Consider the following 15,141-nt stretch of genomic DNA (forward strand, 5'->3'; position numbering starts at 1 on the left):
TGGATAATTATAATGTATACAGACTTCATCTGTCTGGATAATTATAATGTATACAGACTTCATCTGTCTGGATAATTATAATGTGTACACACTTCATCTGTCTGGATAATTATAATGTGTACAGACTTCATCTGTCTGGATAATTATAATGTATACAGACTTCATCTGTCTGGATAATTATAATGTGCGTAGACTTTATCTGTCTGGACAATGAAAATGTATACAAAACTGGTCTGTCTGGATAATTATAATGTATACAGACTTCATCTGTCCGGATAATTATAATGTATACAGACTTCATCTGTCCGGATAATTATAATGTATACAGACTTCATGTGTGTGGATAATTATAATGTGTACACACTTCATCTGTCCGGATAATTATAATGTGTACAGACTTCATCTGTCTGGATAATTATAATGTATACAGACTTCATGTGTGTGGATAATTATAATGTATACACACTTCATCTGTGTGGATAATTATAATGTGCGTAGACTTTATCTGTCTGGACAATGAAAATGTATACAAAACTGGTCTGTCTGGATAATTATAATGTATACAGACTTCATCTGTCTGGATAATTATAATGTATACAGACTTCATCTGTCCGGATAATTATAATGTATACAGACTTCATCTGTCTGGATAATTATAATGTGTACAGACTTCATCTGTCTGGATAATTATAATGTATACACACTTCATCTGTCTGGATAATTATAATGTGTACATACTTCATCTGTGTGGATAATTATAATGTGTACACATTTCATCTGTCTGGATAATTATAATGTATACAGACTTCATCTGTCTGGATAATTATAATGTATACAGACTTCATCTGTCTGGATAATTATAATGTGCGTAGACTTTATCTGTCTGGATAATTATAATGTATACAGACTTCATCTGTCTGGATAATTATAATGTATACAGACTTCATCTGTCTGGATAATTATAATGTATACAGACTTCATCTGTCTGGATAATTATAATGTGTACACACTTCATCTGTCTTGATAATTATAATGTATACAGACTTCATCTGTCTGGATAATTATAATGTATACAGACTTCATATGTCCGGATAATTATAATGTATACAGACTTCATCTGTCTGGATAATTATAATGTGTACAGACTTCATCTGTCTGGATAATTATAATGTGTACACACTTCGTCTGTGTGGATAATTATAATGTATACAGACTTCCTCTGTCTGGATAATTATAATGTATACAGACTTCATCTGTGTGGATAATAATTATGTGTACAAACTTCATCTGTCTGGATAAGTATAATGTGTACACACTTCATCTGTCTGGATAATTATAATGTGTACAGACTTCATCTGTCTGGATAATTATAATGTGTACACACTTCATCTGTCCAGATAATTATAATGTATACAGACTTCATCTGTCTGGATAATTATAATGTATACAGACTTCATCGGTGTGGATAATTATAATGTGTACAGACTTCATCTGTCTGGATAATTATAATGTGTACACACTTCATCTGTCTGGATAATTATAATGTATACAGACTTCATCTGTCTGGATAATTATAATGTATACAGACTTCATCTGTGTGGATAATTATAATGTGTACAGACTTCATCTGTCTGGATAATTATAATGTATACAGACTTCATCTGTCTGGATAATTATAATGTATACAGACTTCATCTGTCTGGATAATTATAATGTGTACACACTTCATCTGTCTGGATAATTATAATGTGTACAGACTTCATCTGTCTGGATAATTATAATGTATACAGACTTCATCTGTCTGGATAATTATAATGTGCGTAGACTTTATCTGTCTGGACAATGAAAATGTATACAAAACTGGTCTGTCTGGATAATTATAATGTATACAGACTTCATCTGTCCGGATAATTATAATGTATACAGACTTCATCTGTCTGGATAATTATAATGTATACAGACTTCATGTGTGTGGATAATTATAATGTGTACACACTTCATCTGTCCGGATAATTATAATGTGTACAGACTTCATCTGTCTGGATAATTATAATGTTTACAGACTTCATGTGTGTGGATAATTATAATGTATACACACTTCATCTGTGTGGATAATTATAATGTGCGTAGACTTTATCTGTCTGGACAATGAAAATGTATACAAAACTGGTCTGTCTGGATAATTATAATGTATACAGACTTCATCTGTCTGGATAATTATAATGTATACAGACTTCATCTGTCCGGATAATTATAATGTATACAGACTTCATCTGTCTGGATAATTATAATGTGTACAGACTTCATCTGTCTGGATAATTATAATGTATACAGACTTCATGTGTGTGGATAATTATAATGTATACACACTTAATCTGTCTGGATAATTATAATGTGTACAGACTTCATCTGTCTGGATAATTATAATGCATACAGACTTCATCTGTCCGGATAATTATAATGTGTACACACTTCATCTGTCCTGATAATTATAATGTGTACAGACTTCATCTGTCTGGATAATTATAATGTATACAGACTTCATGTGTGTGGATAATTATAATGTGTACACACTTCATCTGTCTGGATAATTATAATGTGTACAGACTTCATCTGTCTGGATAATTATAATGTATACAGACTTCATGTGTGTGGATAATTATAATGTATACACACTTCATCTGTGTGGATAATTATAATGTGCGTAGACTTTATCTGTCTGGACAATGAAAATGTATACAAAACTGGTCTGTCTGGATAATTATAATGTATATAGACTTCATGTGTGCGGATAATTATAATGTATACACACTTCATCTATCTGGATAATTATAATGTGTACAGACTTCATCTGTCTGGATAATTATAATGTGTACACACTTCATCTGTCTGGATAATTATAATGTATACAGACTTCATCTGTCTGGATAATAATAATGTATACAGATTTCATCTGTCTGGATAATTATAATGTGCGTAGACTTTATCTGTCTGGACAATGAAAATGTATACAAAACTGGTCTGTCTGGATAATTATAATGTATACAGACTTCATCTGTCTGGATAATTATAATGTGCGTAGACTTTATCTGTCTGGATAATTATAATGTATACAGACTTCATCTGTCTGGATAATTATAATGTATACAGACTTCATCTGTCTGGATAATTATAATGTATACAGACTTCATCTGTCTGGATAATTATAATGTGTACAGACTTCAGCTGTCTGGATAATTATAATGTGTACAAACTTCCTATGTCTGGATAAGTATAGTATGTGCTGACTTGTTCTGTCTGGATAATTGTGATGTGTACATGCTTTATCTGTCTGGATAATTGTAATGTGTACATGCTTTATCTGTCTGGATAATTGTAATGTGTACATGCTTTATCTGTCTGGATAATAGTTTTATAAAGGCAGTAACCTGTAATAGTACAATCTCAAACTGTCCCTATATTTACGTTAAGTTTAAAGTGTTTGTATAATTAAACCTTTGGAAATCGTATATAAACCTCGTACAAAATGTTACCAAGGACGTATATATTTAAATAATATCTTTGCGTCCTTTGCTTTTATGGATAACTTGGCAAGATTTTCAGACATTTCTTTTTTAATCATCTTAAACCTTTATATTTTTTCTACTCTTTTCTTTTAGGAAACGAAACATCCACGCCAAGGATGGCAAAGAGATTAGCTCCCCACAATCTTATAATAGACTCTCACGTTGAGCATCCAGACTAGGGATATATTCAGCGTTTTGGGTCTAGAGCGGCATCTTTGATGTTGCTGTAGTTTGACAAGGACTAAATGTCAAACGTATTCGCTTCGTCTGCTCAAGTCTGGTTAACAAAAACAACATTAAACATAGACGTGCTCAGACACACGGACAGTTTTCGTGATAGAACATCGTTTCCTGGAAGGACTTAAAAAAAATGTAGTCATGACGTGAATGATGAGGTGAAAAGAACATTGCTGGCCAGGTTTTTCCGTGTGAACGTTTACACGTGAAAGCAAAGTGACGTCAGGTGTCGTCTCCATTAAGGTAACTTATTATACAGAAATATAACAGCTCTTTGTCAAACCCTTGAACTCAATATGAAGCCAGTTGAGGAACACTGTAGTAACGATAGCATCATATAACTCATTTTAAAGTTAATTATACTTTAATTAAAGTATTGTATAGTTTTATTTTTCATTATAAGATTGTTAATAGTTCCTGTTTTGTCCTGCTACCGTATTCAGTATCTGTCGTTGTTGTTTAATGGCACCTCATTGGTTACCGATAATGAGAATTGTTTCTCATGAAACATATGTATTATAATCCTACATGAAGTAAACACCTGCTGTTCATATTATGTTACGGAATATACGATAGTGTAAGTGGCTTGTTTTAATGAACACTGATCAGTTTCTCAATCACTGATAACAACATGTTGCAACCTCAAACACGAACTCCAGTTTAACATGAATAACTTTTATAGATGTTAAAATTATCATAAGATTGATAACATGTTACTAACATTTAATTATACTGAGTTTTTAAATTGTTCTATTTCAGGATGATTTTAATATTTGTTGATCTCTTTTATGTACTGTTTCCTAAGCGTTAACCCTTCTTGGTTCTGAAACACAGTTTTAATCCTAGAAATAAAGTTTACCTAATTATGGAACCGCTTGCATTCTGTTCCTAATGTGATAAAACAAGTTTCAATCTGCTTTATAATTTATTTACTTTTTAAACGAACATTTCAAAACTAAACTAAGAATTCCCCGACATTTGAACTTTACAAGCAAGAAAGGGTTTTGAAACATATATATATCTGTAAAACAAGGAAGCACAATACAAACAAGAACTATTTAAAACATAGAAAAACCAGTGCACTTTATGTACGTTTTTAGAACTAATCATAAATATCTTATTAATTCAGCGTTTATCAAAACTTTTAATGAATACAAGTTGTTAAAGCTCAAAATTGTTTTTATTCAGACACTGCTTTGTTTTATTCACGTTTTTATGAAAACCGGAGTGCTAAAAGACATAACACGTGGTTCATAACTGAAAAATAAAGTACGTAAATGAACAAATTAGGAATAAGTAGAAAAACACATGTTCTGATTAAACGACATACTTTATCAGTTTAGTAAGTTACAGACTGTTCTTTACTATATCACACGTAGAAAAACACATGTTCTGATTAAACGACATACTTTATCAGTTTAATAAGTTACAGACTGTTCTTTATTATATCGCACGTAGAAAAACACATGTTCTGATTAAACGACATACTTTATCAGTGTAGTAAGTTACAGACTGTTCTTTACTATATCACACGTAGAAAAACATATGTTCTGATTAAACGACATACTTTATCAGTTTAATAAGTTACAGGCTGTTCTTTATTATATCACACGTAGAAAAACACATGTTCTGATTAAACGACATACTTTATCAGTTTAATAAGTTACAGACAGTTCTTTACTATATCACACGTAGAAAAACATATGTTCTGATCAAACGACATACTTTATCAGTTTAATAAGTTAGAGACTGTTCTTTACTATATCATACGTAGAAAAACACATGTTCTGATTACACGACATACTTTACTAAGTTACTTCTTTCTATATACGTAGAAAAACACATGTTCTGATTAAACGACATACTTTATCAGTTTAATAAGTTACAGACTGTTCTTTACTATATCACATGTAGAAAAACACATGTTCTGATTACACGACATACTTTATCAGTTTAGTAAGTTACAGACTTCTTTACTATATCACACGTAGAAAAACACATGTTCTGATTAAACGACATACTTTATCAGTGTAGTAAGTTACAGACTGTTCTTTACTATATCACACGTAGAAAACATATGTTCTGATTAAACGACATACTTTATCAGTTTAGTAAGTTACAGACTGTTCTTTACTATATCACACGTAGAAAACATATGTTCTGATTAAACGACATACTTTATCAGTGTAGTAAGTTACAGACTGTTCTTTACTATATCACACGTAGAAAAACATATGTTCTGATTACACGACATACTTTATCAGTTTAGTAAGTTACAGACTTCTTTACTATATCACACGTAGAAAAACACATGTTCTGATTAAACGACATACTTTATCAGTGTAGTAAGTTACAGACTGTTCTTTACTATATCACACGTAGAAAAACATATGTTCTGATTAAACGACATACTTTATCAGTTTAGTAAGTTACAGACTGTTCTTTACTATATCACACGTAGAAAAACATATGTTCTGATTAAACGACATACTTTATCAGTGTAGTAAGTTACAGACTGTTCTTTACTATATCACACGTAGAAAAACATATGTTCTGATTAAACGACATACTTTATCAGTTTAATAAGTTACAGGCTGTTCTTTATTATATCACACGTAGAAAAACACATGTTCTGATTAAACGACATACTTTATCAGTTTAATAAGTTACAGACAGTTCTTTACTATATCACACGTAGAAAAACATATGTTCTGATCAAACGACATACTTTATCAGTTTAATAAGTTAGAGACTGTTCTTTACTATATTACTATATCACATGTTCTGATTAAACGACATACTTTATCAGTTTAAAAGTTACAGACTGTTCTTTACTGATTAGAAAACACATGTTCTGATTACACGACATACTTTATCAGTTTAGTAAGTTACAGACTGTTCTTTACTATATCACACGTAGAAAAACACATGTTCTGATTAAACGACATACTTTATCAGTGTAGTAAGTTACAGACTGTTCTTTACTATATCACACGTAGAAAAACATATGTTCTGATTAAACGACATACTTTATCAGTTTAGTAAGTTACAGACTGTTCTTTACTATATCACACGTAGAAAAACACATGTTCTGATTAAACGACATACTTTATCAGTTTAATAAGTTACAGACTGTTCTTTATTATATCACACATAGAAAAACACATGTTCTGATTACACGACATACTTTATCAGTTTAATAAGCTAAATTATCTATTATTTCATTCAGCTAAACTTCATGATACAGATTTTTCTGTACTATCAACATTTAAACTTGTAGTTAAGTAAAGTTCGAGACTCGAGTTCTCTTATTTGTAATAGAAAAGCAACATAAACACTTATAAAATGAGTAAAACTGAACGATTTTCAACACCAAATCTACTGTAATTCTTGTCTATATTGGCCTTGTACAAAATATGTTTTTTTTTTTCAAAATCATCGCGAAGTAAAATCAAATAACCTTTTATTCGGATATTTGATCAAGCAAAGTCAAACATATAACCTTTCGTTCAACCAGTTGACCGAGATAAGTCAAACAAATCACCCTTTATTGAACCATTTAGCCAAGTAAAATCAAATAACCTTTTATTCACCCATTCGGACATGGATAATCAAACAAATAACGAATTATCCAACCATCTAAACAAATGAAGTCCAAAAAATAACCATTTATTCTTCCATCTGACTAAGTCACACCAAACAAATAACCCTTTGTTGAACCATCTGAACAAATCAACTTTTATTCACCATCTGAACAAACAAAACCAAGTAAATAACCCTTTGTTAAGCCGTCTGACCAAATGAAACCAAACAAATCATCCTTTATTCAGTCATCTGAACAAACGAAACCAAGTAAATAACCCTTTGTTAAGCCGTCTGACCAAATGAAACCAAACAAATCATCCTTTATTCAGTCATCTGAACAAACGAAACCAAGTAAATAACCCTTTGTTAAGCCGTCTGACCAAATCAATTCAAACAAATCATCCTTTATTCAGTCATTTGGGCAAACGTAAGCGAAAAAAAAAAATTTATTTAACCATTTAAACAAACGAAACCAAACAAGTCACCCTTTATTCAGTCATTTGAACAAATTGAACCAAACAAATAGCCCTTTATTTAACCATCTCAACAAACAAATCATCCTTTATTTAGTCATTTGACCATTCAAATTGAAACAAATAACCCTTTATTTAGCCATTTGACCATACAAATTGAGATAAATAACCCTTTATTTAGCCATTTGACCATACAAATTGAAACAAATAACCCTTTATTTAGCCATTTGACCATACAAATTGAAACAAATAACGCTTTATTTAGCCATTTGACTATACAAATTGAGATAAATAACCCTTTATTTAGCCATTTGACCATACAAATTGAAACAAATAACCCTTTATTTAGTCATTTGACCATACAAGTTGAGATAAATAAACCTTTATTTAACCATTTGACCATACAAATTGAAACAAAAAACCCTTTATTTAGCCATTTGACCATACAAACTGAGATAAAGTAAGGAAATGACTCATTTTTAAGGTATAGTCCTCACCTTTCGTGTTTTTCTTTCTGTCTCATGCGAGCAATGTTCATCAAGTCAGAAAGAGTCGTGTTGGTCACCAATGTCCAATTGCTGGCCAGCGTTTCTCTCTGGATGATCTCAACTTCTGAGGCGTTTACCACTCTGATAGGAAAGGGAGTGGGTCTTGAAAAGTATCTCATGTTCTGCGTGAGAAAGTTGCCCGTGACTGCGGCTGTGTGACCCCAACACCAGCTGGTCGCTCCGATCAATAGAAAAAGTTTGTAATACATGGTTTTCTAGATGACCAACTTTTCTTCAAACCACAGATTAAAGGTTCACTGATTACCACAACTTTTAGATCTATGAATACGTAATTACGTAATTCGAACTCACTTAAAGAAGAATTTTGTTAAAATATTTCTTGTGAAAGTTGTTTCTCTTCTATAGTTAGCTATTTGTTGTACGATAACTTACTATCGAAGTCCTGAAGCACCGTCCAGGTCGACTCCAGACCAGGAATATGGCTCGGAGCAACCAATGAAACCTTAGTCTTCTTTGACAAATTAGAAGGCGCCTCCCCTTTCTGTCTTCATCTCCTGCAATGTAGGTTCACAAATATGTACCACGTGCCACCTCAGATACCTTATATGTGGACGAATGAACAGAACCTTCTCTTCTACCGAAGCGACAGACCAAACTTGGTGTGGGAGTTCGTACTGAATGACAATCAAAGGTAGGTTTGAAGAAAGGCGTTTCCTTTATCTTTTGTCACTACGTGTTGTGAGAGACACGAAGGGGACAGTAGCCATTCAAGCATTGAAGATATAAATAGCTTCTCGGCCAGTACTATGTTTGACGTGCCTCAACTTTTGTATTTGGAGAAAGACCTCTTCAACACTGGATACAGCTGATAAAGTGTTGTCAAAATATTACTATGTTTTTCTTGAGTTTTACTTAAAATTATTCTGAATAAAGAGGAGGCGTTATTGAACAAGGCGAGAAATAATTACATTACTTTCCATATCTTGGTATCATCATTGGTACTTTTTGACCAAATATAATAAAAATCACTCGTGTTATTTCAACCTACAAAGTGGACAGCGACACCACAAGCACACCAGCTGTAAGTAAAAAATTCACTGGGCACCAGATGAGATTTTTTACTTTCATGTTTATACATGAAAATAGTGAGGTAAAAGCGGCTTCTCGAAAATCAGAAAACTTCGTTTATTTTTAGTATTAGCTGTTAGTTGTCTACATATAAATTACATAATATTTTGCGTGGTTTCTAAAATCACTTCCATTCAAAAACGTGCAGACATCTATGTCATTTTCAACGTCTGTCCATCACACTCCATAAAGAGTTGACAACAAGGTTCATAATTCATTCCAATAGGAAAATCTCTTCTAAACAAGAAATGTCATATGCGTTAAAAGTCTAAACTTTGAATTTCCTATAATAATAACGATATGAGCAGAAAAACATTGAAAGTACACATTACACTGAAGGAAAAACAAGTTATGATCTAACACAACATTGACTTTGTAATAATACTGTCGTTAACATGTTGTAATCTAACATAACATTTACATTATAATAACACTACCGTTAAACCAACTTATGATCTAACACAACATTGACTTTGTAATAATACTGTCGTTAACATGTTGTAATCTAACATAACATTTACATTATAATAACACTGCCGTTAAACCAACTTATGATCTAACACAACATTGACTTTGTAATAATACTGTCGTTAACATGTTGTAATCTAACATAACATTTACATTATAATAACACTACCGTTAAACCAACTTATGATCTAACACAACATTGACTTTGTAATAATACTGTCGTTAACATGTTGTAATCTAACATAACATTTACATTATAATAACACTACCGTTAAACCAACTTATGATCTAACACAACATTGACTTTGTAATAATACTGTCGTTAACATGTTGTAATCTAACATAACATTTACATTATAATAACACTGCCGTTAAACCAACTTATGATCTAACACAACATTGACTTTGTAATAATACTGTCGTTAACATGTTGTAATCTAACATAACATTTACATTATAATAACACTGCCGTTAAAACAAGTTATGATATAATACAACATTTACATTATAACAACACTGCCGTTAAAACAAGTTATGATATAATACAACATTTACATCATAACAACACTGCCGTTAAAACAAGTTATGATATATTACAACATTTACATTATAACAACACTGCCGTTAAAACAAGTTATGATATAATACAACATTTACATCATAACAACACTGCCGTTAAAACAAGTTATGATATAATACATCATTTACATTATAATAACACTGCCGTTAAAACAAGTTATGATATAATACAACATTTACATTATAACAACACTGCCGTTAAAACAAGTTATGATATATTACAACATTTACATTATAATAACACTGCCGTTAAAACAAGTTATGATATAATACAACATTTACATCATAACAACACTGCCGTTAAAACAAGTTATGATATATTACAACATTTACATTATAATAACACTGCCGTTAAAACAAGTTATGATATAATACAACATTTACATTATAATAACACTGCCGTTAAAACAAGTTATGATATAATACATCATTTACATTATAATAACACTGCCGTTAAAACAAGTTATGATATAATACAACATTTACATTATAATAACACTGCCGTTAAAACAAGTTATGATATAATACAACATTTACATTATAATAACACTGCCGTTAAAACAAGTTATGATATAATACAACATTTACATTATAATAACACTGCCGTTAAAACAAGTTATGATATAATACATCATTTACATTATAATAACACTGCCGTTAAAACAAGTTATGATATAATACAACATTTACATTATAATAACACTGCCGTTAAAACAAGTTATGATATAATACAACATTTACATTATAATAACACTGCCGTTAAAACAAGTTATGATATAATACAACATTTACATTATAATAACACTGCCGTTAAAACAAGTTATGATATAATACATCATTTACATTATAATAACACTGCCGTTAAAATAAGTTATGATATAATACAACATTTACATTATAATAACACTGCCGTTAAAACAAGTTATGATATAATACATCATTTACATCATAACAACACTGCCGTTAAAACAAGTTATGATATAATACAACATTTACATTATAATAACACTGCCGTTAAAACAAGTTATGATATAATACATCATTTACATTATAATAACACTGCCGTTAAAACAAGTTATGATATAATACAACATTTACGCTATAACAACACTGCCGTTAAAACAAGTTATGATATAATACAACATTTACATTATAACAACACTACTAATGAAACAAATTACCGTATAACCCATCATTGACACCACTATTACATAGCCGTTAAAACATGTTACTGATATAATGTTTACTATTGTGTATTGTTCTTACTGATGCAATGTTCAGAACTATGTATTGTGTTTATTGATGTAATGTTCACTACTGTGTACTATTGTTACTGATGTAATGTTCACTACTTTGTACTGTTCTTACTGATGTAATGTTTACTACTGTCTACTGTTCTTACTGATGTAATGTTTACTACTGTGTACTGTTCTTACTGATGTAATGTTCACTGCTGTGTACTGTTCTTACTGATATAATGTTTACTACTGTGTATTGTTCTTACTGATGTAATGTTTACAACTGTGTACTGTTCTTACTGATGTAATGTTCACTACTGTGTACTGTTCTTACTGATGTAATGTTTACTACTGTGTACTGTTCTTACTGGTGTAATGTTTACTACTGTGTACTGTTCTTACTGATGTAATGTTCACTACTGTGTACTGTTCTTACTGGTGTAATGTTTACTACTGTGTACTGTTCTTACTGGTGTAATGTTTACTACTGTGTACTGTTCTTACTGATGTAATGTTTACAACTGTGTACTGTTCTTACTGCTGTAATGTTTACTACTGTGTATTGTTCTTACTGATGTAATGTTTACAACTGTGTACTGTTCTTACTGATGTAATGTTCACTACTGTGTACTGTTCTTACTGATGTAATGTTTACTACTGTGTACTGTTCTTACTGGTGTAATGTTTACTACTTTGAACTGTTGTTAGTGATATAATGTTCACTCATATGTAATGTTGTTAGTGATATAATGTTCACTCATATGTAATGTTGTTACTCACGTAATGTTCACTACTGTCTATTGTTCTTACTGATGTAATGTTTACTACTGTGTACTGTTCTTACTGACGTAATGTTCACTACTGTGTATTTTTCTTACTGATGTAATGTTCACTACTGTGTATTGTTCTTACTGATGTAATGTTCACTACTGTGTACTGTTCTTACTGATGTAATGTTTACTACTGTGTACTGTTCTTACTAGTGTAATGTTTACTACTGTGTACTGTTCTTACTGACGTAATGTTCACTACTGTGTATTGTTCTTACTGATGTAATGTTCACTACTGTGTACTGTTCTTACTGATGCAATGTTCACTACTGTGTACTGTTCTTACTGATGTAATGTTTACTACTGTGTACTGTTCTTACTGTTGTAATGTTCACTACTGTGTACTGTTCTTACTGTTGTAATGTTCACTACTGTGTATTGTTCTTACTGATGTAATGTTTACTACTGTATACTGTTCTTACTGATGTAATGTTCACTACTGTGTACTGTTCTTACTGATGTAATGTTTACTACTGTGTACTGTTCTTACTGATGTAATGTTCACTACTGTGTACTGTTCTTACTGGTGTAATGTTTACTACTGTGTATTGTTCTTACTGATGTAATGTTTACAACTGTGTACTGTTATTACTGCTGTAATGTTTACTACTGTGTACTGTTCTTACTGATGTAATGTTTACTACTGTGTACTGTTCTTACTGATGTAATGTTCACTACTGTGTACTGTTCTTACTGCTGTAATGTTTACTACTGTGTACTGTTCTTACTGATGTAATGTTCACTACTGTGTACTGTTCTTACTGATGTAATGTTTACTACTGTGTATTGTTCTTACTGATGTAATGTTTACAACTGTGTACTGTTCTTACTGATGTAATGTTTACTACTGTGTACTGTTCTTACTGTTGTAATGTTCACTACTGTGTACTCTTCTTACTGATGTAATGTTTACAACTGTGTACTGTTCTTACTGCTGTAATGTTTACTACTGTGTACTGTTCTTACTGATGCAATGTTCACTACTGTATACTGTTCTTACTGATGTAATGTTTACTACTGTGTACTGTTCTTACTGTTGTAATGTTCACTACTGTGTACTATTGTTACTGATATAATGTTCACTACTTTGTACTGTTCTTACTGATGTAATGTTTACTACTGTGTATTGTTCTCACTGATGTAATGTTTACAACTGTGTACTGTTCTTACTGCTGTAATGTTTACTACTGTGTACTGTTCTTACTGATGTAATGTTTACTACTGTGTACTGTTCTTACTGATGTAATGTTCACTACTGTGTACTGTTCTTACTGCTGTAATGTTTACTACTGTGTACTGTTCTTACTGCTGTAATGTTTACTACTGTGTACTGTTCTTACTGATGTAATGTTTACTACTGTGTACTGTTTTTACTGATGTAATGTTCACTACTGTGTACTGTTCTTACTGATGTAATGTTTACTACTGTGTATTGTTCTTACTGTTGTAATGTTTACTACTGTGTACTGTTCTTACTGGTGTAATGTTCACTACGGTGTACTGTTCTTACTGCTGTAATGTTTACTACTGTGTACTGTTCTTACTGGTGTAATGTTTACTACTGTGTACTGTTCTTACTGATGTAATGTTCACTACTGTGTACTGTTCTTACTGGTGTAGTGTTTACTACTGTGTACTGTTCTTACTGATGTAATGTTTACTACTGTGTATTGTTCTTACTGCTGTAATGTTTACTACTGTGTACTCTTCTTACTGATGTAATGTTTACTACTGTGTACTGTTCTTACTGATGTAATGTTTACTACTGTGTATTGTTCTTACTGATGTAATGTTTACTACTGTGTACCGTTCTTACTGACGTAATGTTCACTACTGTGTATTGTTCTTACTGATGTAATGTTTACTACTGTGTACTGTTCTTACTGGTGTAATGTTTACTACTTTGAACTGTTGTTAGTGATATAATGTTCACTACTGTGTATTATTGTAACTGATGTTATGTTCAGTACTGTGTATTGTTCTTACTGATGTAATGTTCACTATTGTGTATTATTGTAACTGATGTAATGTTCACTACTGTGTATTGTTCTTACTGATGTAATGTTTACTACTGTGTACTGTTCTTACTGATGTAATGTTAGCTATTGTGTATTACTTATTGTTTTTATTAAAGAGTGTACCAGAAACTAGTGTATTATGATTTCTCCATAGGGACTGCTCTACAGAATTAAAAGTTGAGTCCGCTGAATGAAAACGATTTGTAATATTATATTCAGCACTTTATGTGACAGTTACATCATATATAAAGTCTCGGCAGAGTGGCATATATAAGAATTAATTTAGATGTTTCACGTGTAATTTGATGTTCATCGCTGTTAAGAAAGGTACGCAGTTTTATTCGACATAAATCATCCTCACACTCGTAGCGTAATTATATGTCCTGATTTATGGGAGTCGCCTTGCTCTTAAGGTCCTTCAAAAACAAATAAATACGGATCACGTTGGAGGATAAGACGTGTAAAAAGTTGTTTTCTCTCCATGGTAAGCAAACTGGAACGTCTTGTAGA

General features: G+C 31.4%; 1 protein-coding gene across 1 annotated transcript in view; it reads right to left on the bottom strand.

Annotated features, from left to right (window-relative positions):
• Positions 1–9,022, bottom strand: part of LOC143235778 (uncharacterized) — a 36,411-nt gene extending 27,389 nt beyond the window's left edge. The window contains exon 1 of the mRNA XM_076473980.1: positions 8,359–9,022. Within this exon, the coding sequence (XP_076330095.1) occupies positions 8,359–8,618 (260 nt within the window). The 5' untranslated portion in view covers positions 8,619–9,022. The remainder of the gene's footprint in view (positions 1–8,358) is intronic.
• Positions 9,023–15,141: the final 6,119 nt, after the last annotated feature.

This window comes from Tachypleus tridentatus, chromosome 12, assembly GCF_004210375.1.
Source record: "Tachypleus tridentatus isolate NWPU-2018 chromosome 12, ASM421037v1, whole genome shotgun sequence".
NCBI lineage: Eukaryota > Metazoa > Arthropoda > Merostomata > Xiphosura > Limulidae > Tachypleus > Tachypleus tridentatus.